The sequence below is a fragment of the Lepidochelys kempii genome, chromosome 7, assembly GCF_965140285.1.
Source record: "Lepidochelys kempii isolate rLepKem1 chromosome 7, rLepKem1.hap1, whole genome shotgun sequence".
In the NCBI taxonomy this organism is placed as follows: Eukaryota; Metazoa; Chordata; order Testudines; family Cheloniidae; genus Lepidochelys; species Lepidochelys kempii.
This window is the reverse complement of record NC_136386.1, coordinates 6,250,072-6,275,922: the sequence shown is the minus strand read 5'-3', so window position 1 is coordinate 6,275,922 and position 25,851 is coordinate 6,250,072. Positions and strand designations below refer to the sequence as shown.

The window sequence follows — 25,851 nt, the reverse complement described above, 5'->3', positions numbered from 1 at the left end:
GCTAACTCATGAACACTTGGAGTTGGCGATGCTGCATCCTTGATTCCCCTTCCATGGTCCTGTCTGGCTCTGGTGACATCATGGGACTACAAGTGTGAGAGAGGATTAGTCGCGAATCTTTGTAGGACTGGCTTCTAAAATGGCAATTGCAGCTGGTGAGTTCAGACACAGAATGGCCCCAATTCAGCAAAGAGCTTAACCGGTGATTGCAACGGAACCTCAGCAGATGCAAGTTCTTCGCTGAATCTTGTATTTGGATTTTACTCTTTTATAACACAAGGCCTGCTGGTGTGTAACAAAGCAAACCTAAACACCATGCACACAGAGGCAGCAAAACTTAGAGGGGGGGAAAAAAAAGAAAATCCCCTGCTTCTACTGTTCATGCTGTTCTTCTAAACTATTTATAGATAGGTCTACTGTAGCCAGTGTTTGCGTTTGGACTGCTTCTCTGTTCCAGTTCTCAAGGCTTCTCTAAGAGCTGAAAGTACAAGTCAGCTTGACTCCCCCCAGTTTTGAACTAAGGAAGGGGAGGGAACCTGCAATCACCAACCAATTAAAATAGAACTCCTGCAAATGAATAGATGTTCACAAGCTACGCATGATGCCAATTGGGTCCCCCTAATAAATTGCAACTGGGGCAGGAAACTGAGCCCTCTCTCTGGCCTGCCTCTCAATCCTCTTCTCTTCTCATTTTTATTAACTCGACAACAGCCCTAATTTCCTGTGTCCTTTTAAAAGATCACTGTCTGTGCACATCATTTGGGATTTGTGCAGTACTGTGGCCTGTTAAACAATGCAAACCAAACACTTTGTCCCTACGCTTGCCAAGGACCGCTTGGATTGGTTTTTGAGCTGATCTCATGATTATGCTCCCTACAGTCTACATCCAAATAATACATGGCTCCATTTTTCCTCTAGTAAATCCATTACAGAAAGTAACAACCTAGTCAGTGAAGGGTTTTTTTCTGATTAATAGATATTCAGATATCAGAATGGTTGACTTCATCAAAACTTAAAATGTTTTTGACATTTTTTTAAATTCTAGAAAATATTCCCTCTCCTGCCTTTGAATTAATGTTTCAATAGCCTTCTTTTGGCCAAGAGTGCAATCAAATATAGGTAATTAGTATCTACAGCCATGCGGGGGGTGGGGGTGGAGGGGGAATAGTTTAAAAATCATATTAATAAACATTTTAAACCCTCTTAATGGGATTCTGCAGTCTTTAATCACACAGAGAAACATGAGTAGACCAATTTAAGCAGTCTTTGAGTGTGATGTCATTCTGCCTCTGCATGGGGCAAATGAGCCTCAGATAAACACCTTCCAAAAGCCTTTAGGCAAAAGGAGATAATCCTTCATGTACACATGCATGGTTCTTAGTGTCAAAACTTCTTCCTGGAGTTTGCATAGGAGGGCTGGTCAAATCTATCAAGCAGAGAATTTCTGAAAGGTTTGAAACAGACAACCGGGAAAGTGTGGTTTTAAGTCAGGATGAGCAGAACTTAAACGGTCAAACCCAAAAACTGATTTGTATTGATTAGTACTGTCTGAAACTCCTGAATGCACAGACCTGGGCTGGAAACGTTTATTTAAAATAGTGTCATGAAAAAGAATGTTTCCACTTCTATCACTAACACTACTCAGTAATGATAATACGAATACTAGCTCTTGTATGTCGCTTTTCATCAATAGATCTCAAAGCACTTAACAGAGGATGTCAGTATTAAGACCGGTTTCAGACCGCAAGGATTTTAAAGATCAAGGCACTGATTCTCTGGTCCAGTTGAACTATACTTGAGGACCAAGGTGGTCTTAAGTTCCTTAATGACAGGTTTCAGAGTAGCAGCCGTGTTAGTCTGTATCCGCAAAAAGAAAAGGTGGACTTGTGGCACCTTAGAGACTAAATAATTTATGGGAGCATAAGCTTTCGTGAGCTACAGCTCACTTCATCGGATGCAAATAAATCTTAGTTGCCAATGCCTTTTTGATCACATGGCCACTTACCCTTCATTTCAGTTCCTTCTGTGAAGACCTGTTCAGTTGCAGAGCTGGGGCATATTTTTGCTGATCCTGGTGTGTTTAATTATCAGTGTGTGTTACTTTTGTCTGCACTAAAAGCATTCTGGGTGCCCTCAAGAAATGGATTTGCTTAGATGCCTTTAGTTCCTTGTGTGGTACTGCCCCTCAGGGATGGTTATGTCATAGAATCATAGATGACCTCGAGAGGTCATCTAGGCCAGTCCCCTGCACTCATGGCAGGACTAAGTATTATCTTCCAGACCATCCCTGACATGTGTCTATTTAACCTGCTCTTAAAAGTCTCCAGTGATGGAGATTCCACAACCTCCCTAGGCAATTTATTCCAGTGCTTAACCACCCTGACCGTTAGGAAGTTTTTCCTAAAGTCCAACCTAAACCTCCCTTGCTGCAATTTAAGCCCATTGCTCATACACCATAGCTGTTACGTTGGCAAACTACCATCCAAGCTCTGCTTGAAATCTAACTTTATCTTTGCAACTTGCCAAGGCAGTAACTATATGGCATTCTTGCTATAGCATCTCTCTCCTAGTTTTTGTGCATTTACCTTCCTTCCATTTAGCTCTTATGACCACTTGTGGGACAATTGCCTTAGACGCAACAATCTTATTAGAGATTCACAGTTAGATTATTATTGTTCTGCCTGTAATTCTCCAAACTGGTGAGCCCAATAAAATATTGTGAGGTGTGTTGTGGTAGTCAAACAATCCTAAGTACAGGTCCTTCAAATCCATCAGGTCTTCTGCTGTTTGCATCAACTTCTGCTAACTTATTTGACTATGCATGGGATGGGTTTGATGTAGTGCACTTAAAATGATGTATCAAGGAGAGTTGCCAAAATGAGTTACTTGTGAACTGGGGATCATTTCTATGTTGACAACACATCTGGAACCCCATAACAAACAAACCGCAATTTACTATGTTTTTTTTCCCCATTGTTACTCAAAGAGTTGTGTGACTGCTCAATTTCTAAAAGTGGTGAGTAGTGTCGTTCAGTCTCACTAGTTATAATTCGATGAGTATAAAAGATGCAAACATTAAAGGGCAGCAGTATGCTCAAGAAAAGTACCCATAACAATGTTTGAATACAACTATTTTGTAGTGTGCTTTTTAATTTTGAGAAAAGCAATATATTATTTTAAAGCACTGGGATTTTAAAAATAAACTTTCTACCAATGTGCTTATTATAGAGCCTAACCATAAACACACTCCTAACATCATGAAAGGATTAATTTGCTTTCATATTTCATCTATTTAGATGGATTAAAAGTATGTTTAAATATCACGTTTTAAACAAGTGATCACTAGTGATTTTTTTGTTAGCTTTCCTTCCTTAAACCAATTTTAGACTGAAGTCATTGTTAATCTATGCCCTTGATGTTTTGTCTCCAGGACTGAATTATATCAGTATTTTGGAAGAAGGAATAAATAAGTGAATTTCTCTGGTACTTTTGCCTGTATGGGCTGCTAAAACTGTAGGGTATTTTTAGAGGGTTTTTTTTTTAATAAGCTCATAATTCCAAAATACCTCCTCAGTGGTTCTACTAGAATTCTGCAATAAAGAAACAAGAGAGAGGTCCAATTGGCACAAATGTGGGAAGTGGTGGAAAAGAGTAAGCACCCACCTTTTCAGGAGCATTAGGAGGCATGTCAGTTGGGTCCCATGTCAGCAAGAATGAGTCAGGGATGTATTTCAGACTGTACAGTGTGCATGTGAATTAGATGGCTTCGAACTATTCCTTACACCTTCCCAAGGAAGGGAAAGCCTTTGAGAACATCTTCCATGCATCAAGGCTGCTGAACTAAAGGATTCAGAGTAGCAGCCGTATTAGTCTGTATCCGCAAAAAGAAAAGGGGTACTTGTGGCACCTTAGAGACTAACCAATTTATTTGAGCATGAGCTTTCGTGAGCTACACGGATCCGACGCAGTGAGCTGTAGCTCATGAAAGCTTATGCTCAAACAAATTGGTTAGTTTCTAAGGTGCCACAAGTCCTCCTTTTCTTTTTGTGAACTACAGGATGTGGGAGAACCAATTCCAGCACCATTTATGGTATTGCTAGGTCTTAAACACCGCATGCATTTCTTGCTCTTGTTCCCTTTCAAAACAAGCTGTAGATTCTCTTTCGACTGGTCTCTGAAGCTGACATTTTATTCAGTTATCCAGTTATATGAACTGGTCGACTCCAACAGCCAGATTTTCCAAAGAATTCCAGCCGCCATTCCAGCCAGAATTTCAAGAACTCATCAGGCGCCAAAAGAAGTGGTCAGATTCTCCAAAAGAGCTCAGCATATGACAGATCTATGGGAGTCCGGAACAATCTGGTTCATGGCTGTATTGTGGGGAAGATAAAATCGTTGCTGTGCTGAGTCAGTGGGCCAAAGTCTCTTCCTGAGAGGCCCCTATCCACAGTTTGGGCATGCAGAATTGACTTGGCAGGGGATTGATGTACTCAAAGACATTGACAACGCTTCTGCAGAATGTCCATGTGCCAGCTCTGAAAGCATGCGAAGAGCTCGTGTGGTGACATTAAGTGCCACGGGCTGTTCGCCAGTGTGGGAGTCAAGGCCTGATCCAAAGATCACTGAAAAGCAACAGAAGGACTCAGTGGGCTTTGAATCAAGCCCATAGAGAGCTAAGAGTTTCCATGCCTGGAGAACTACTGAGATCTCAGACTGAGCATAGCAGGCTAAGGAGAGATTACTTTTTGATTCACTACAATGGTGTCCTAACGTACTGCAAAAAAAAAAAAAATGAAAAGGAGGACTTGGGGCACCTTAGAGACTAACCAATTTATCTGAGCGTGAGCTTTCGTGAGCTACAGCTCGCTTCATCGGAAACTGTGCAGTTTCCATGGTATGCATCCGATGAAGTGAGCTGTAGCTCACGAAAGCTCATGCTCAGATAAATTGGTTAGTCTCTAAGGTGCCCCAAGTCCTCCTTTTCTTTTTGCGGATACAGACTAACACGGCTGCTACTCTGAAACCTGTCAAAAAAAATGACACCTTTTTACTATACTTCTCAACATATGCTTAAGAATATACATTTGCTACCCATCTTTCTCTGCTTCCCTCTACACTGAACCCTTTGTCTGTGTGGACGGCTTCAGTAACGGAAATTTAAACCTTCTGTTTACATCTATAAACAAGATAAGGTACAAATTGCTGCAATACAAACTTCCTCCCACTGGCCTTCCACTGACCTCAGCCATAAACCAAAGGGAACCTCTTTTTTTTTTTTTTTCATATAACTGAAGTAGACTCCAGTCTCCATCCCTAAACAGCAGCTGCCAAATAAGCTTGCTGAATTGTGTGTGGCTGTTTTGTCGCTGCTGTCCCCAAGCACAGGACCTGGGACCACCAGATGCATTGAACTTAGCATAGCAAGAGGCCCCTGCGTTAATAAATGGCAGTGGTAGCCCGACCCGCGTGGTCCTGAAGACACTTTACACTGTAAAGTGAGGCTGATTAAGGACACTCGCCTCAGATGAAAATTTAGTATTTCATGTAACTAGTCAAAAAGCATTTCTACCTTACCGCTGAAAAGGAAAATTAGGTACTTTTAAAGTATTTGTGCAACAAATGATGATGGGTAACTAATGACAGGATTGTGATATGCCTTCTGTTTTTTATATGCATGTTTTTCCCCCTCTCTGAAGATCATTTTTGTCAGATCAGGTGTACTGGCTGCAAACTACATGTTTTTAGCAGGCTGTAAAATAAGCAGAAGTACAATTGGATCAAAGAGAGATCCATGTACTTTACATGGTTTTTAATAGAAGCAGAAGGAAATGTTTACTCTGATCTATGAAAGCGACAGCGTAGGTCCCCCTAGAGCAGAGGTGGGCAAACTACGGCCTGGGGGCCACATCCAGCCCACGGGACCCTCCAGCCCGGCCCTTGAGCTCCTGGGCAGGGAGGCTAGTTTTTCTAAAGGAACATCTGGGTAGAAGGTACAGGAAACAAGGTGTCGGAGAATGAAGTGAGGATGGTGTCAGTGACAAAAATTCCAGAAGCTCTGTCCTTCACAGCCTTTGCTGTAGTGATAGCTGTTTGCAACCCGGGCTCTCACCGGGTATCATCTGCTACAAGACAATCAACCTGATAATTCTGCTCCATGAACAGTGATCTGGAGACAGACGATCACTACGACTCAATCCGGAGCATGGCTTTTGATTTGTCAAATGGTCCTTCTAACACCAGCTGTCAATGGCACATATCTGGGATCGCAACGGGGAAGACTTGTGCAAATACAGGAATCATCTACGCCTTGGTGTAACTTCCGACTGGACAGTCCACTCTGCCTCTTGGAGCTCCCTGTGCACCATAAAGAGGAGCTAATAGGCAACCCTTTCTCCCTGAAAAAAATCCTAGTAGATCATTCAATGCTTCCCTTAATAGCTTGATACCGCCCACTGTGTTGCAAATGATAACGCCTCAGCTTTTTTTAATGGCTCGGCGATGTTTAGAAAGGGTGAATAATCCAGAATAAACAATGGCTAATGGTCTCACGCAGCAGAGTCCATCCCGAGGGCCAAACGTCTTTTCAAAGGTCAAGGGGTTGCAATCAATACCTTAACTATTTCTCTAAGCTCAGGCAGAGCCAGTCGAGTTCCAGTGTTGGTCTCCCTGGAGCTCCCACAGCCCGGCAGGGAAGCAAGGGAGGAAAGAGCCAGAGCTCCTCTCCCTTGCTGTCCTCAGTGATGCACCAGGTGGCCTTCAGGTGAGTTGCTGGAACAGAGAAGGGAAAGTAGTTGTTTGGAGGGCCCGGCTGCAGTGGGAGGCAGGTGGGGAAGCAGTGACCCCTGTAGCAATGAGGCTGATTCAAACACTTCCCCTTTTTTTAATCCTGCTCCCGGAGCCCATTTTTCAGTCATCTCATGTAAACATTCGTAACACAGTTGCCCTTGAGGGCCACGGGTTGGACACTGCTGTTCTAAACTGCAGGTATGGTAGTGGGTTGTTTAAAATTATATTCTTATGGCCTTCTAGGTGATCAGAATACTTCACAAAATGGAATGAGGTATTTAAATAAAAAAAAGATGACCAGGATCCTTATTAGAGAGCGATCCCAATGTCACCTTTTCTCTTGCTGAACTCTGTTCGGCATTGAGCTGTTGGCTATTTAATCTCTGCTTCTTTATGAAGTTACTCGCATTGCAGTTGTGCCTAGGAGCCCTGGACCTGTACCCCACTGTGCTTGGCATTGTACAAACACCGAGCATGTTCTGAGGTAACCTCCTAAGGGAGAGGTGAGCTGATCCCAGTAGCTGGCCACAACTCTTCAACCTGTGTGAAGCAGCTGCCAGAGTTGTGCATGGTTGGGGGATGTGGCTACATGGACCAAGGTCAGCCTTCTCCAGTTGGGAGTTTGGATTGCAGAGGGGACCGTGGGCTGGGAGCTGCTTCTTACAACAGGCCCTCATTGCTGTGTTATGAAATGTCTTAGATAGAAATAATGTAGTAATTAAATATAAGCTCTCTGTGCCTTGATAAGTGCAATGCATGACCATCTGGTTAGTTCTAAGTAACCCTTCATCAGATGACAGCATACCCGTTCCGCAGGGAATATAGAATAGTGCTACATGATAGCTGTTTGGGACAGAGACTTTTTCCTGGGTTTGTACAGCATCTATCATGATGGTCCTGGCCCACAACTGGGGTTCCCAGTGATACTGCACTAAAATAATTAATAACAACACTATATCAGCCTTGTCCAGTAAGTCAACTGATCTATTAACTTCAGAGTAATTTACAAGAGTTATGGTATCTTCACTCCGGCATCTTCTGGATTATTCTTTTTTTAATTTTTCAAAAGCAAAGATCATTGCTTCCTTTGCCTTCACTTCACCATGGCCAACTCTTGGGACTTTGTCGAGAATCTCAGCATGTTGAGGTGTTGTTTTTTGTTTGTTTGTTTTTAAGTAAAGTCCCAGTTACTGGATTAAAGTGATTATAAGCAGCTCTTTATTGCCCCGAGCCCCCGCCTGCATCCAAACTCCCTCCCAGAGCCCACACCCCCTCTCGCGCCCCAACCCCATACCCTGCACCCCCTCCCATACCCCAGCCCCCTGCCAGCCCTGCGCCAACCGGACTATAAACCGGAATTTCAATGAAGATCAGAAATGCCGGATTATAGAGCTTTCCGGCTGGTGAAGTGCCGAATAAAACAGCTTTTACTGGACTACTTTATGCAATGAATAATTCATCTGTGGAACAAACTGCTTCCTGAACAGACTCCTGCAGCAAACTGTCATGTTAGGCTTCATGTATCAGTATGTAATTATAAAACTGTAGGAGGAATATCATGCTAGCCATTCTCTCTTAGGAGAAGGGAAGGAAAAACTCCTCTTTGGCCATTTATTTTTAGAAAACCACCTGAAGGTGTGTGTTTACTTGCTAGCTCTCATGTTTAGGTTAATCAGAACTGACGATACTGATAAATTTTTGCCTCAGAAGAAATAGACCATTATAAATATAAACTCCCTAGGTCCTTTTAATCATGGCAACTGAATGGTCTTCTGTTAAATATTCTTCCAAAGCCATCTGGTACCCTATTTTCATGGCCAAGTATTTGGTAACTTTATTGCTCTAAAAGAAGATTATGCTTTCAATATTTGACCCTGGTTCTCTGGGCTACTCACTCAGACAGACAGACTGACATGTCTCAGCAAACTCCACCTGAGACTGTGGGCTAGTGAAGTGAGTCTGTGTAAGTGCTTCTCCACCACTTTCAACCCAGACCCCAAAATGCCAGTTGGGGTTCCTTGCTGATCTCAGTCCCACAGGCTTTACAGGGGGGCTGCAGCCAGAAGTTACGGCTGGTTTAGGATGGGGGTGTTGTCCATTTCTATCTCCACCCCTCTCTGCTCCACAGGGAGGTGCTGGTTCAAGCTTCAGTGCCCCGGCTGCTTCCCCAGGAGCAGTGTGCGCATAGGAGACATGAGAAGAAGGAGGGAACAGAAGCAGCTGGAGAGGGAGAGAGAAAACTTCCATTGCACCTGTGCAATTTTCCTGGTTTTGTTTTTCTTAACTGAGACAGTCCTGCCCTCATCACTCACCTGCCAGTTGCATCCCGCCATCTCAGGAACACTGGCCCGTTGCTACTGGGGATGAGGGAGGTGTCCAGCTGTAGCTCCTCATACTTAGTTTGAGGAGCAAATCTTAGGAGAATTATTGCTGGTCGGCGCTGCTGTCAGAGGAAGTGTGTGAACCACTGAGGCTGTACCAGCTCACTCCGTTTCACTGTCCCACCAGAAGGCTCCAATTCCCAGGAGGTTCCAGCTACTCTCACCTCTTCTTCCTAGCTTAAACCCTGCTTCAAGCAAGTGTACCTCTTAGGCAAAGCACTTACATAACTGCTTAAGTCCCACTGAAGCCAACGGGATGAAAGCTTACAGTGCCTTGCTGAACAGGGTGGGACTTAAGCGCGTGCATAAATGTTTTCCTGAACCAGGACCTTACAGAGGAAATGTACTTTACTGCCACTGCTTTGGCCACCAAGAAGATGCTCCAGGCTGCGGGTGCCACGTGCTTCTGCAAGGTTGCCCTGTGCCAGAAACTGGCTTTGATGCAGATACATTCAGGCCATGGTAGTTATGCAGTTCCGGTAGGTCTTAGACATGGTGGAGCTCGTGTTCGAATTTTCCCCTCAAAGTCCTTAGCTACTTGGCCTGCCTTTTTAAACATGCGGCTGGATTGTGATGAACTCTAGAGGATGCAACCATCCTGGAGAGAGATGGTTCTTTCAAGCCACTGACCACGTTGGATTTCATTACCCAGGTTCTATTCGCTTGTCTAGGGGAATATTAATAAAACTCCCATGACGCCGTAAAATATCAACAGGAAGGCACGCAAAGGGCTCGATCCCACTGCTACTGATTTTCCAGTGGAAACTGGATTGAGCCTAAAGCATTTACCCTTATTTAGCCATTAGTTGTTTTCTGATCATTTTATAATCAGTGCAGATTTAATAACACTCTGTATGCAGTACAACATGGCAGAAAATTTCCTGAAGGAAGATTTTAACACAATTGAGTAAAATGTGACCCCCTTCTTCAAGTCATGTATGGCATACAAAGAGGCTAGATTGTGGAAGAAGAGTTTTTTGCATGTGTGCTGTATCTTGGTTTTGATTTACAAATAAAACAAAACCCGACTAGCTGTTTCCATTTTATAATCATTGGGAAAGGCCTAGTATTCAGGAAAAGCCTGAAAATGTCACTCAAATAAAAATGTAATGGTTTCATCATACTTGCCACTGACATTGCTTTGTATGTTCAAAGCTACATATGGATGTGAATGTGGGGTGCTGTATTCCAGTAGAATGATCACAGGACTGGGTTATGGCACCATTTTATTGCATGGCCTTGGGCAAGTCAGTTGACTGACTTAATTTCCCCATCTGTAAGGCGATGATAATACATGTAATATCTGCCTCACAGGACTGTTGTGAGAATTAGTTTATTTGAACATCAGTTAAGTAATACTGTAAAAGCACATGGCTCTAGGGCAGTGGTTTTCAACCTTTTTTCCATTTCCGGACTCCTAAAAAATTTCAAATGGAGGTTCAGATCCCGTTGGAAATCTTAGACATAGTCTGTGGACCACCCCCCTCCCGGGATCTGCAGACTACATGTTGAAAACCACTGCTCTGGGGTGGAAACACTCTGTACTGGGGCAGTTTCAGCATGCATAAGTTGCCTTCTGGTGTGGAAATAAGGAACATCTGCTATATTTACTCTTAATTTGACGGTATTTTTTGCAAAGGCACCTGGAATGCAGATCAGTGCATAATATCAAAAATCGATAGAAATGTGTTCAGATTGCTCAATTTACAGCATGTTAAATACACACTATAAATTAATGCAATGTTTAGTTTGAGGTTTTAATTGCCCAAGAGTCAGGAAATGCAGCATTAAGTGTCCCACGGCAACCTTAATTCTGTCCCATTTCATGGCTGCATTAAAATAGAGTCTGTATGTGCTTTCCACTCCTGAGCTCTGTAGTGTAATGGCAAGATACAGCAGCTATGTCAAACTAAGTACAAACTTTCTGGGAACACAACTAAAGGAGGCATAAGCAAAATAATTAAAATACTGAAAATGTACCTGAAAGCTAACCTTCAAAAGTGAGGGATGGGCCAGCACTGGACCTGCAAAATTAATGATGTTAAGGGCCTGAAGAGAATTCAGAGCAGAATTCAGGCCAGAGAACCTCACCCAATTTCTGCATCAAGCTTATAACGGTTGATCCCGCCTGTCCCACTCTCACCCCCAGCTTATTAGTATCAAGCGATCCTTTAGGCTCCATGAGATAAACAAGCTTCTGCTGAGGGAAAACCTGGAGGTATTAAACACGGTGGCACAGATTGTTCCTGATTGTTTGCAAGGGGGAGGGTGTCGGAGGAACTTCCTTTCTGATCCCTCATGTTCCAGGAAAAGCAGGGACTGCTCCCTCCATGTCCCCCGGGGTGGTGGTGGTGGTGTAAAATAGCCTCTACTAGGAGAAGGACAGAACCAACCTATCACCCTCTTTCATCAGCCCATGCAGCTATCTCATTGTGTAGGTTGCATCATCCTTCTTTACTCGGGGTGTGTGCTTCTGCTACCAGAGGCACAATTCTTGCTGCTAAGAAGAATGGTCTGGACAGAGACTAAAGCTCTGGACTAGTGTTCAGGAGACATGGGTTTGATTTCCAGCTCAGCTACAGCCTTCCTGTGTGACCTTGGGCAAGTCATTTAACCTTTCTGTGTCTCGGTTCCCCATCTGTAAAATGAGTTTAATACTTCCCAGCCTCAGGCAGGTATTGAGGATAAAATCCATTAATGACTGAGCTGCTCAGAAACTACAGTGATTTGAGCCATCTAAGTGCCTAGATTGATAGCCCTTCTTGAGCCAGCATGGCAGCGCACCACACCGGGCACAGGTTAGTCCATTATGTGAGCGAAAGTTTGGAGAACAGTGAATTGAATGGAGAAAGCAGAGGCTGGAATGGCTCCTGCAGAGGAGTTAGACCACAAATTGAAATCCTTTAACCAGTGCACCATCAAAAGCTTTTGCTTGGCAGAGAAATGAAGAGAAGCTTGAAAATTAAGTGCATGCCAAGAACCTGCAGGTGTTCAGCTTCCTGGCCAGGTTGGAAAGGCTCAGATGCTGTAGGATTTTAAATAAAGGCTCTGGCACAATGACTGAAAATACTCTTTGGAGGGATAACCATTTTTGGAGGGAGAAGTTACTGAATTCAGAGAAAAGGGAGAACAGGGGCAATATCTTTGCTAAGACTTTGGAGGACAGATGCGATAGAGAGAATTTAAGATCTGCTATGAAACAAGTAAGCTGGTTAAGGGGAATGAGAGCCTTCCATTCCTGGATTTAAATCTGGCCCCGAGAGGAAGGGAAAAACCTGGCTGCTGCCATTGGTTATCTTGTGGCACCAAGGATCTACCATCAAAGGAAAACATTTTACCTTGTGGGATAAGAGTTTGGGCAAGCAAACTGTTGAGGCAGATAAAAGAAGACAGTGCTGATACAGACAACCAGGACAGCAAAGAACAGAGAGATTAAAGTGATTTAGGATCACAGTCACCCCAACATAGAAAGATAAGACCCAGGAAAGATAGTGAAAATAGAGTTATAAAGCTAGAGGCAAGTTTGGTATCCCCGAGAGTATTGTACTTAAACATACCTTTGTTCCTTGAGATACTGTATTGTCTGTGTGTTGTGATTAAGTGCTCTTTCACTCCCTAAATCAAGCAATTACAGTTTGATTTTTTTGGGCCATCTTTATGTAGGCAAAATTCCCACTGTCACTTTGACAGGAGTTTTGCTTGTGTAGGTTTGGGCCTTTAGTTATTCCTTTGGGTGTCGAGACTTTGCACGCTGTAAGTAGTAACAGATCCTCCCTGATAGGAAAGTGTTTTGCTGAGTTTGTATTGATGGCTTAGTTCCTTCAGATGTTGCATATCTATTCACTTATACTAAGATTTTCCTGCTGTATTTCCCAGTCACCAGCAGAAACTATTCAGAATGATGAACCATATATGACTTATTTGTACATTATCCAAAATGCCAATAAAAATACATTTTAAATAGGCAAATACCACATCTCTCAGAATGAGAGATGAACTTTAATACCATTCTGCATCTGATTGTATAAGGGCTTAAGCACAGAACACAGATCATCATGGGATGATTAACATGTATTGTTTGAACTTTAGTGTTAAATTATTTTGCTTTTTCAAATAACATTGAAATTTAATTCAAAATAATTTATCATCATGGGACGCATTTCTTGCCTTGAACAGGAAGGGGACTGGAATGGATTAGAACAGCAGTAATGCAAGACTCTGATTTTTAATACTGTTGCTAGAATGTGTGTTAAAATTTTGTCCCTTTGAAATTGTATCCTACAATTTCTAATACTGAAAGTATAAAATAAAGGATTATAAAATTCTCCAAGGGAGCAAATAATTTGCTTTAGTAATGTATGATACAATATTGATTTTTAGCTCCTTTTTTCAGGTCCCTTATTTATTCCTCTTTCCAGTTTTCCTGTCTCCTGCTCAGGTTCTGCAGGAAGTGGGGGCTTATTAATATCTGTTTCAGGAGTGGTTGGCTGAGGTTCTTTGGCCTGCAATGTGCAGGAGGTCAGAGTTGATGATCATGATGGTCCCTTCTGGCCTGAAAAGTCTATGGATCTGTTTATATATGTGTCATAAATATAAAGGGAAGGGTAACCACCTTTCTGTATACAGTGCTATAAAATCCCTCCTGGCCAGAGGCAAAACCCTTTCACCTGTAAAGGGTTAAGAATCTAAGGTAACCTTGCTGGCACCTGACCCAAAATGACCAATGCGGGGACAAGATACTTTCAAATCTGGGGTGGGGGAGACAAAGGGTTCTGTCTGTCTGTGTGATACTTTTGCCGGAAACAGATCAGGAATGCAGCCTTACAACTCCTGTAAAGTTAGTAAGTAATCTAGCTAGAAAATGCGTTAGATTTTTTTTTGTTTGCTTAATGGCTGGTAAAATAAATTGTGCTGGAGGGAATGTATATTCCTGTTTTTGTGTCTTTTTGTAACTTAAGGTTTTGCCTAGAGGGATTCTCTGTTTTGAATCTAATTACCCTGTAAGGTATTTACCATCCTGCTTTTACAGAGGTGATTATTTTACCTTTTCTTTAATTAAAATTCTTCTTTTAAGAACCTGATTGATTTTTCATTGTTCTTAAGATCCAAGGGTTTGGGTCTGTGTTCACCTCTACCAACTGGTGAGGATACTTATCAAGCCTTCCCCAGGAAAGGGGGTGTAGGGTTTGGGGGGATATTTTGGGGAAAGACGTCTCCAAGTGGTCTCTTTCCCTGTTCTTTGTTTAAAACGCTTGGTGGCGGCAGCATACCGTTCAAGGACAAGGCAAAGTTTGTACCTTGGGGAAGTTTTTAACCTCAGGTGGTAAGAATAAGCTTAGGGGGTCTTTCATGCAGGTCCCCACATCTGTACCCTAGAGTTCAGAGTGGGGAAAGAACCCTGACAATATGACTTCACCTTTTCCTCTTAATTTCCAAAGCCTAGATCCTACCATCTCTGCTTCTGTCCCTCCTATAGGTTAAGGCTGAGAGGATGGATGGTTGTGTTGTTAAATAATCTGGACCGGGACTTAGGAAATGTGAGTTCTATTCCCAGCTCTCTGCCATGGATGGCATGACTTGGGCCAAATCATTAAGGGCTTGTCTGCGTGGCGACTTAACACACAGCAAGCTATAGTGTGAATCTACAGCCACTAGTTTGTCATGCTCTAACTGGCTGAGTGGACCCTGCTAGTTCTGCAGTAGGGTTTGACGTACTATTGACAGTAATACAGAAAGTTTAGTGCATGGTAGCAGGGTCCACACAGCCAGTTAGTGCCCTGGAGATTCACATGCTGGCTTGCCGTGCACTGAGTTTCTGTATAGACAAACCCTAGGGGGCCTCCATGCCCCAGTTTCCCACATGCACCCCTGTGTCTTGTTTATGTAGACTGTAAACTCTGAGCTAGGGACTCTCTCTTACTGCGTGTTGTATAGCAGTGTTACTCAACAACTGGTCCAGGGACTGACGCCAGTCCCTGAGATCTCCCTGACAGAGTTTAGGAAAACAGCAAGCCGGTCTCTGGTATCAAAAAGATTGAGAAACAGTGTTTTATAGCACCTAGCCCCAAGGGGTCTTGAACCACTGCTGTAATACAAATAATTCTGGCTACCGACGCAATCTCTGATTAAAGCACTAACAGAACCGTACTCAGCAGGGCACTGCTATGGTCTCTCCCCTTTCGAGCTACACCAAGCACCTCTTCTATTTCACCAACAGCAGCTGGTCCAGTGAGAGTGATTACCTCGCCCACCTTGTCTCTCTCACATCCTACCACCAACTGGGCTATCAGCCTACATCCTCACGGCAACATGGGCAGGTTTCTAGCCCAAGTGAAAGCAACGCCCAGGTTTCAGCCTGTAGCCCCAACTGGGCCAGCTAACTTGGGATGAAAGCACCAATAAACTCAGGGCCTAGGGTGACCAGACAGCAAGTGTGAAAAATCAGGACAGGGGATGGGGGGTAATAGGAGCATATATAAGACAAAGCCCCCAAAATCAGGACTGTCTCTATGAAATCGGGACATCTGGTCACCCTATCAGGGCAGGTGTGAGAGCCAAGGGCAATATCCAGTGAAGATATATCCTTTGTTACCTGCCCAGGTAGCACTTCCCTTTGTCCCAAGCTGCTGGCCAAGAGTATTTCTCTCAGCCTGACACAATACCAAGAAAATATATTGTCACTCACCGGCATGGCAGTTTCCTGCAATCACAGGGGGAATTCAGGAAACTCACATGGTGACTGTAACAGGCTGGCCGTGTTTTCCTGACACACCCCACTGGGTTAGCTGTGAAAGGGTTAAGCAGGTTTTGCTGACTCACTGATTGAGCGGACAGGGAAGCCTCAGACAGGGACTCCAGGTAGCGCTGTTTCGGATTCCCTTTTGGTCATAGCCCAGCCCCAGGCGGGGTGACTTTTCAGGCCTCCACAAGTGCGTGGTCCAGTGTGGGGACTCCACCTCCTTGCAGTGACCCACTTTTGCTAAAAGCCAGGCGAGAACACGCACAAACCGTGGGTTTGCATGGAATGCCAAGTGGGCCCAGCAACTTGAAGTTATTTCAGAATGGTCTGATCTCTTTCCTATTCTGAGGGTTTATTTTAACTTGTTTGTACATGCACAATCAATTAACTGTGGGTACATCCAGATACATGTTGTATAGGCAATTTACAGAAAGAGGAGCAAATGAGGCAAGGATGCAAGACTGAGGCAATTCAATTCATGAAGAAAACACTCCTGTGACGCTGTTCTGACAAAGGTCTGCATTCTGCTCGTCTGCTATGCCATCAACAATGAAACAAACTGCAGAAAGAATCGCTGTCTTCTAACACTGAACAAGGAACTTTATTAGAACAACAACATTATCCCTAAAAAGAAAAGGAGTAGAAGTGGCGCCTTAGAGACTACAGCTCACTTCATCGGATGCATTCAGTGGATTTTTTTTTTCCACTGAATGCATCTGATGAAGTGAGCTGTAGCTCACGAAAGCTCATGCTCAAATAAATTGGTTAGTCTCTAAGGTGCCACAAGTCCTCCTTTTCTTTTTGCGAATACAGACTAACACTGCTGCTACTCTGAAACTTGTCATTATCCTTAAAACCATTCTTCACTGTAGACCTGCCTAGAACATTTCCCAGCCCCAGCTGGACTGGGTGACAGATTTAGAGACACAGCATGCATATCCTTGCAAGGGACAATTTGTTGGTCTTCACATTCATGATGTAAAGTCTGGTGACTTTTGCTCCAAGTTCACAGAGAGTAAAGTAGTTTAAAAGTGCTAGAGAGATCATAAGTAACTTGCCTTTCATTTGATTAGGAGCCTTTAAATCTGACAGTATCTTTCCCCTTCCTGAAAACAGGGGAAAAAAATTAAAGGGACCACCTTAATTTAAATTTGGAGCTCAATTTAAACTAGATTTTTATATAAGGGTATAGATTTTTAAGACCAATGGAAATATTTTGAATTTAAAAAAGAGTCACTGTAATATTTGGCACTGCTGGAAATTAAATGGACTATACACAAACCTGGGGCACATCACTGATTTCAATTATCCTAACTCTGAGAAATGTACAAGAAAACAAACAGCATCAAAAGTGGTAAGTTAATTGAATTTTTAACATTCTTGTGCTTTCAATAAACAAAAGTAAAGCAATGAGTTTGTTTACAAGGACTAGTCGTTGACACTTTCATTTTGCTGTTTTTATTTCTTTTAAAGGGAGAGGTGCTTATTCTCACTCCTTCAAATGCAGTTAATACAGGGTTTCTTTTTCAGATGAACTATTAATCCATGGAGGGATGAACTGATACAAGCCTCTCAGAGCTGCAACTATTTTTCAGAAATCTAAAGTAACTAGGTGTAGAAGAACAAATAAGATTTAAGGAATCATTAGATTCTCCTGATCAGCTTTAAGTTGAGAAGGGGGGGGGGGGGGAGTGCACAACAGGGAACAAAGTACAGTGGTAGAGTTTAGTTCACAGTGTGATTCTTGCTGCAGCGTTGAGTTTATTGTAAATCTCTCTCCCTCCTCCCAGGGCAAGGAGTCCTGGCCTAGGTACTGAATCGGACAGGGGTCTTTTCTCCTGGGACACCAGAATCAAAAGCTTCCTTGGAAGGGAAGAAAGTGACATGGGAAGAAAGCAGGGAGGAGCCCTCCTTTCACAGGGGCGGGCTCTGGGCATTTGCTTTGCCGGAGACCGCCCCCCTCCGGTCTGCTGAGCTGGTTCCCAAGAACTCCGAGGGCACCGGCTAGAAAGGGGGGGGGGAGAGGAAAAAGCAGCCCACCAAAAGTGCAGCAGGCTCTTCCCTGTTCCTTCCCGAGCCCCTCTCGCTGCACTATGCTGGTGTGTCCGATCCCCCGTGCGCGATTATTCCTCCTCCTGCTGCTGCTGCTGATCTTCTCTCCGCTGGCCGTTGTGGTCACAGCAGAGCCCAGGGTGAACAAATCGGATGCGAGCGGTTCCCACTTCTAATAAAGTGAAGTTGGGGGGGGGGTGGGGAGCGCTCGGAAGTTTTTCTTCCTCCGAGAAGGAGCCGGGGCGGGGGTGGGGGGTGGAATTAAAGGGGGGGGGGGAGGGGGAAGGCTGCTCTCTGCTAAGGCACCACCATGCAGCTAGTGCTGTGGGCGCTGGGATTAGGATCACTCTTTCTGCAGGACCCCTTCAAAGGAGCCACCACAGCACCGAGGAAGCAGAGGCTGCATCCAAGACAAGGTAAGAAAGATGCTTTGGGCGCCCCGAGCTCATTCAGGGGAAGTTTCCGGTTCGTTGGGCTGTTTCTTAGATCTCATTTTAATGGAGGGGGGGGGGGTTCTACGACCCTGCAGTATCGCTTTCATTGATTTTCTCTTTGCTTGTCGCCAGTTACAAGAACTTTACAAAGTTGTGTGCCTTTCTCAGGCTGTGAAAACACGGTGCACTGGGGCGGGGAAGGTGCCGAAGCAGCTGGACATGGTCTTGTTCTTTTTCCTGAAGCCTTTCTGAAGCTCCTAATAGCCTGAAGTTAGAAGCCCATTTTAAGCGGAGGAAGGGTGCAGGGTTTGGGCAATTGGCACTGGCAGACCCTGGTGGGTTTATAGAAGAGGATTCTTTCTGATGCTGCTGGAGGCAGGGACTGTCCTGTTTTTTGGTGTGTGTTTGTACAGCACCTACCTCCGTGGGGGTCCTGGTCTAGGATTGGGCTCTAGGTGCTCCTGCCATGCATTGATTGGGTTTGTAAGTATGGCTACCTATATCCCCCCCCCCTCCGAAAGTCAGGCCTTGTTGCTTTCATCCAGGATAAGTGTGTGTGAAAAAGCCATGCCCTGCCTGACCTGACAGAGAGCGAGTCTTTACAGGGCATGTGCCTGTGTTACTCTTTGCAGCTCAACTGTTGGAGAAACTACGCGAGTTCGAGATCGTCACTCCCACCCGTGTGAACGAATTCGGAGCCCCCTTTCCCACGCACGTACACTTCAAAAGAAAGAGACGAAGTATTAACTCTGACCCTTGGGCCACCGACGCCCTCTCCTCCTCGGCACACTACAGGCTTTCCGCCTTTGGGGAGCAGTTTCTACTCAACCTCACGGCCCATTCTGGATTTATTGCGCCACTTTTCACGGTCAGCCTCCTCGGAGAACCGGGGGTTAACCAGACCAAGTTTTACACCCAGGAGGCCAGCGACGTTAAGCACTGTTTTTATAGAGGACATGTGAATACCCAGCCCCAGCACACTGCAGTCATCAGCCTGTGTTCAGGGATGGTGAGTGACTTCCCCTCCACCTTCCTTCCTCGCTGCGTCTAGGGATTTTCCAGGTCCGAGCTTGGCCTCTTAAATCCTTATCTCCCAGGTGTTTGTGTTTACACGAAACACCTTGATGCGGAGTCCTCTGCGCCTTTAAAAACTTGCCATGGTTTACCTCCTGTTGCCACACAGCTTCTCTGGCTTAAAGAGGAGTAAAACTCCGCTCCATAGGGAAAGTTTTTTTTGGGGGGGTGTCCAGGAGCTCACTGATTGTCACGTGCCCCGGTCCCCTCTGCTTTCTAAGCCGGGACGATCTTGCCAGGGGCTCTCCCCTGCCAGGGGCTGGGTCTCCGGTTGCAAAGGAGCCAGGGCAGTAACTGAAAGCCCCCGAGTGACAGCGGGATGCGAACCCGGAGCCTCTCCTGGGGCTTCGGGGAGGGGCTGCCCTGCTTTCTGTGAAGGTCACCGGGGGCAGGGACTTTTTCACACGCCGGTGGCCAGGAGCGGAAGCAAGGAGGTGGGGTCACCCCGGGGGCTGCTCACAACACGAGCCGGTGCCTCCCGACCGGACGCCAGCAGCATTTAAGGTGGAGCAAGCCACCCGGGGTCTGGTGGGGGGGGGGGAAGACCCCCGTTCTTGGCCCCCCCCCCCCCGCAATCACACCTCGAGTGAAACCCCCGCAACCCAGGCCTCTCTAGCCCGGTCACCCGACGGGCGAGCGGGCCTGGCTCGCAGGAGTCGCAAAGGTCTGGCCGTCCGCTCTGCCCGCGAGGAGTAGAGCTGGGGGGGCTCGCAGCCAGGGGCAATTAAGCCGCGTCTGCCCCCGACCTGGAGGGAAGGGCTGCGGGCGCTGGATCCCTGGTGCGGCACCCCCCAAAACCCCGGCAAAGCTTGCAGGTGTTGGGGGGGGGGTGTCTCCAAACTTCCACTGCTTTCTACACCTGACTCCTTCAGTCCCCGGTCCTGGCAAAACTGCCACCCAGTGCGGGAGGGGGCTTCGGGGGCCAGTCCGCCAAGCTCTGCCACCCCCCCCCCAAATTCAGTGGGAAAGAAGAGAAACCCCAAACCTCCGCAGCAGGCAGCCGGGATCCAGAATACTCACCGGGGCGGCCGAGCTGCGCTGCCTGCTGCTGCCGGGGAGCCCCATTGCAGCCCCCCCCCCCCGACTTCTGCACTTTCCCAGGGGCTGTGCGCTCCCGGCAGCGTCCCCTGGTTGTTGCCGTGCGGAGTTTGGTGGGCGGAGGCGAAGGAGCCGGGGCGGGAGCTGCAAGGAAGCCCAGCAGCAGCAGCAGTCAGTTCCCTGCCTGCAGCACGGGGCCTGGGGGTGTTTGCACCCTCCCCCCGGCACGCCTGTGAGCCGCTCCCCAGATTGAGATGGGGGGGGGAATTCAATTCCCCTAAACCCCACCAGCCAAGCGGGCCGCCTCACGCGCTCGCTCTCCCTCCCGTCCCGGGGACGACCTTAAGGAGGTGCAAGGCACTTGGCCAGCCCCGAGCCAGGTCTGCTGGGGATTTAAGGAGGCCGGAGGAGATGGCAAGACGCCTTCTCCATCCTCCCGGCTCCAGCCTGGGGAAGGCGCTGTGGGAGGGAGAAGGCGCCAACACAAACAGCTGTGCAGGAAGCTTGCAAGGGAGGAGGGCTTGTCTGGCTGCTTTCCCCTGAGCTGGGGCTCATTCCCTGGGAGCTGGGCTAAGCCAGGGATGGAGGCGGCTCCAGGAGCATAGGGCAGGAGCCCTGTGGGCATTCTGGGTGCCCTCAGCTTGCCTGGGGGGGAGCTTAGCTATGAGTAGGGAGCCCTGTCCAAGGATGATCCTGATCCGTCTTTGCTGGGGGGGGCGGGGGTGACCCGTGGGAGACTGGCCAGGGCGGGAGTTAGTCCAGAGCCCTTGGGCACTGTGTTGATACCTTCCATCTCCTGGGCAGCCTCCACCAACAGCCTTCCCGGTTAAAGGGGTTGCCCAGGGAGAATGGGGTGCAGCTGCTGCCTGCCCCCTTTTGGTCCCGGACCGGCTGCCGCTAGCATACCTGTCCCGGGAGAGGTAGGTGGATGCGCTTTGCGGAAGGCCAGGGTGCATGTGTCTTGCGTGGCCGGCAGCTGATGCTCAGACCTGGGATTGTGCTCAGTTCGCTTGAAGTACCTGCCTCTTGGCAGGAGGTCAGACTAGCTGACCCTTGTGGTCCCTTCTAGCCTTATGGTTCTACGGTTCTACCTTTTTGTCCGATGGTATACTTTTGCCTGGGAGTGGCATTCCCCATGGCCTGCTCCACAGTCATGTGGGCTAGAAGCTTTGATATCCTCTCATGGGCAGTATCTTCACCAGGTGAGTTCCTCCAAGCTACTGGATGCCACGCTCAGCTTGTCTCTGCTCAGAGTTGTTCTTGGCATATTTTATGTATGAGAAACAGAGAGGGCAGAACATAATAGGGCCCACCTCTGCCCGAAGATGCACTCCAGCATCTCCCATTGAGATCAGGAGTAATTTTGCAAACATCTCTCAAGGAAGAACTGGATCTAATATGTGTCCTCTCTTCACACAGGGCTGAATTCTACTCCTGGTGGGTATTCGTGGTGTAAGTTACTAATCTCCCAGGTTTTAATGGGAATAAAGTGTACAGAGTAAAGTGCTACTCAATGGAGCAGAATTGGGCCCATAGCTTTCAGCCACCGCAGGTGTAGGGGTTGCTTGCCAATCTGAACATGGTTAGAAAGTGTAAATGCCCTAGAAACTTCTGCATGTTACCATGTCCGTTTTATATGGTAATTATGTAGGCCTAGTCTCTAGCATGCTCCCACTGGAAGCTGACCACCTGTCTCTCTCTTCGCTCCCAGCTAGGCACATTCAGGTCTCACGATGGGGACTATTTTGTAGAGCCGCTGCTGTCACCTGATGGACAAGAGTATGAAGAAGAGCACAATAAGCCACATGTGGTCTACAGACACACTGCACCTCAAAAAGACTCACCAGGGGAAAGGCACACTTGTGATACTTCAGGTATTCCTTTGACTACTCCCCATACAGTCACTTCCATGATTCTGCATTGCTGAATTATAAACCATTTACTGTGATATGGGAGAGGACGTTGGCACTGTTTGGGCTAGAAGTAATTGTGGACGTGCAGTGAAGGGGCTGTTGTGAATATCTAGGTGTGGTGCTCTTTGCTTTGGGGATCATTTGCTGCTATTGTTCAGGTGAGGTACATCTTGTCTTTGACTTCTAACTTCAGAAGGTCAACCTTAAGGCCAAATTCTACCACTTCCATTGCCACCGTTGATCCCAATCGTGCCTACTGTGAGGTAAAGTAGTCATCTCTGAGCTCTTGTGCCTTAAACAGCTTCTGTGTCTGTACCACCATACTTTTCTTCCCTCCTAACCATAAGCTCCAAAATACACAATTTTTCCTGCACTTCAGCTGAAACTCATTTGTGCTTTCAACTTGCGTCATCTTGCTTGCAAAAATTCCTTCCATCATGGTCTTTCTAGGCCCCATCTCTCCTTACCTGAATTGGTCCAAAATGCAGTGACTAGTCTCTTCTCCCAACCATTCCTCTTCCTTGGCAGAGGTTACTTAATGTTTTCACTAATTAATTTCTTCTTGGGTCTCCTGTTTTCTCCCCATGTTCGGGCGCCACTCCTTGGCGTACTAAATCTACAGATGCCTCTTGTGTGGTATATTGCAACCTAAACACTGTGGGCATGAATCTGCCAACCATTCTCAGGCTGAGTGGTATGGTTACTCTTCAAGTAGGTGGGGTTACTCATGGAGTAAAGGTATGATTTGATGTGAGTAAGAGCCGCAGAATCTGGCCGCTTGTATGTGTTAGCATGTACACAGTGAAAATCTGCTTTGGACTGTTTTGTGATGCGTTTGTATTGTATTAGTGCTCTACAGAATTACACTGTGTTTTACACTTGTGGCTCATTGAGGGAGGGAGGATGTAGGCAGTGGTTTTGCAATTCAAATGTAAGTCGATATAGTTAGACCTGGTATGTGACACAGTGATTCAAGGAGATGTCCCAAGGCACTGATCAAAGACCAAGATAGATTTCATGGTAATGGAAGCATGGTGGTACACACACGTGTACACACATTGGGGGGGATAATGGTACATCTCACAAGGCTTTTATTGTTTGTTCTTCCAAGGGTTGCTGCTGGACTATGCCACTCTGGTTTCTCTCTTCCAGCTGTTTCTGCTCCCTTCTTTGAGATCAGATGCAGGAGACTCAGAACAGTTGGAAAGAAACATGGAATCTGGCACAATTCACCAGTAACCCTTGGAGGAACGGACCAGCAGATCATGGAACCCATTGAATCAAAGGTAGACGGAAAGGCCCTGAAAACAATTTAGGGTCTTTCCCTTTGTGCAGTGATCATAAATAGTTCAACCTTCTGACGCATCTAATAGTTTCAGGCCAGGTGTTCGTGCTACACTAGCTTTCTCAAGAAATCAAGCTGTATTATTCTGCTTAATTATCCAGGTCTTTTTCTGTCCTCTGCTAATCTGCTGTGCTTCCCCTTTTCCTTTGCTGCTTGTTCTTTATTGCTCCACACGGTCTGGAAAAAGAGAAGCCCAATAAGTTAAAGCTCTGTCCAAATAATAAGGTTCAAAGGACCCAAAATCGGCAGCATGTTTCTGCCCGTCCCCCATTTCTGGTTCAACAATTTTTAAGTGAATCTTGTGCTGGTGACAGGTGCTGTGTTGTTAACTCTGGACATTGAAATAGCAGTGAAAGCACAGGGTGTATGCACTTCCTTCCACTGGCTCACCCATATTCTTCCACCGCCATCACCTCTAGAGGCAAGAGAGTAGCTCAGATGGCTTCAGGGAGAATGTGAAGCCCAGCAACATTTCTCAAGTTTATCTTTAGGAGTCAGTTTGGAGCCACCTTTGGGCAAACTGCCGCGTTCACATAAGCCGGGGGAAAAGGAAATGATCTCATTAGAATTTATGAGCTCAGTTGCATTGTACCTGAGATCTGTAGATGACATTAAATTTATACTGTGGCTGCAGCCAACATGTGAAAAGTCCATTTGTGCTGCAAGTTAATGGGGAAACCGGAAATCCGCCCAAAGCGGAAATTCAACCCCAGGAAAGACGTAGACCCCAAACGTACAATGAGCGTTGCGTGGGCAGACCCCTTTGCAGGACTGTGGCTTTGTTAAATCTCTCTCTTTTAGAGGCTCTTGCGCCCAGAAACAATTTCCGCATGACAGGCAAGCTGAGGGCACTGTACCCAGCCCCTGCACACTGCACAGCCCCTGCCGTATGCTCCCGGAGCTGCCTCCATCTCTGGCTTAGCCCAGCTCCAAGAGTGTTCTTAGCATAATGAAGTAGTTGTAGACATCTGTCAGCGTCTGCGAAAAGTTTTTCCCCCTGAGGTATGATTGATGGATAAAGTAGGGGCTTTCATTTCCAGCGATCTCCATGAAGCATTTATCATTACTCTTATTAGTTTTCACTTGATCAGGTCAGCTAGGGAATGCAGGCATATTTGTCTTTTGGTTCTGCTACATTTTAATTAGCAGTTTCTTATACAGTAGCTGCGTTTTATGCTTTTTAGATAAATGCAGTATAGGCTCTTGTGACCACGACACAGCTTTTCTGCCATACAGGTTACTGGACTAATGGTGTGTGTTATAATAAACTATTGCCCAGGCTTTGCTGCTGTTCAGTGTAGCGAGCTGTTGTAGTTATGCTGAGGTCCTGGGTTATGATGCTGTTAATAGCAGCTTCTCCTTGTTCTTTCACTGTTGGCCTGTCCCATATCCTTCTCTCTGTGTCTTGCTTCCTGCCAGAGTAGATCGGGAGTTAAGAGGGGGACTTTGTACCCTCACTAACCCTTCCCTTCCTTCGGCCATCACAATAGAGTCCCAGAGTTTAAGGTGATCTAGTCTGACCTCCTGTATATCACAGGCCAGCAACACCTCCCAGCACATGCACGCTAAACCCCAAAGCCAGAGTGAGACCGAAGTATCACAGCTTTCAGGAGACTAGACTTTTCTGTGCCAGAGAATAGGAGGCACCAGTGTCCAACGCACCCACAATATCAGGGAAATGGTTAAATGAGATCTACCCAGATAATCCTGGCGAGTGACCTGCACCAACACGCTGCAGGGGAAGGTGAGAAACCCCCAAAGTCACTGCCAAGTTGACCTGGGGAAAAATGCCTTCCTGACCCACATTTGTTGATCAGTTAGACTCTTGAGCGTCTGAGCAAGGACCAACCAGCCAAGCCCCTGAGAGAGAGAATGCTTGGTGCCAGCTCAGAGCCCATCCCACCCAATGTGTCATCTCCCTCTGAGGCCATTCCTGATGCTTGAGAGGAAGGAGTTAAAAACCCATACACTAGGGGAAAACATCCCTTCCTGACCCCTGCAGGTGACTGGCTGAAACCCTGAAGCATGAGCTTTCAGAACATAAGACATAAACTGCAAGTGAGCCCCAGGGCTGCCTCCTACCATCCTC

At 46.2% G+C, this 25,851-nt stretch overlaps 1 protein-coding gene and 1 long non-coding RNA gene across 6 annotated transcripts in view; one reads left to right on the top strand and one right to left on the bottom strand.

The window, feature by feature from the left end:
• On the bottom strand, positions 1-20,547 carry LOC140914058 (uncharacterized). The gene is made up of 3 exons (XR_012159751.2): positions 20,487-20,547; positions 6,612-6,768; positions 1-86 (listed from the first exon to the last, which is right to left on the bottom strand). It is a non-coding gene; the product is annotated as an uncharacterized LOC140914058 (long non-coding RNA).
• ADAMTS9 (ADAM metallopeptidase with thrombospondin type 1 motif 9) overlaps positions 18,251-25,851 on the top strand; it is a 134,956-nt gene continuing 127,355 nt past the window's right edge. For all 5 annotated transcript variants that reach the window (XM_078853543.1, XM_078853542.1, XM_078853544.1 and 2 more), the window contains exons 1-3: positions 18,251-18,374; positions 19,025-19,401; positions 22,216-22,378. In XM_078853543.1, the coding sequence (XP_078709669.1) occupies positions 18,269-18,374; positions 19,025-19,401; positions 22,216-22,378 (646 nt within the window). In that variant the 5' untranslated portion in view covers positions 18,251-18,268. The remainder of the gene's footprint in view (positions 18,375-19,024; positions 19,402-22,215; positions 22,379-25,851) is intronic.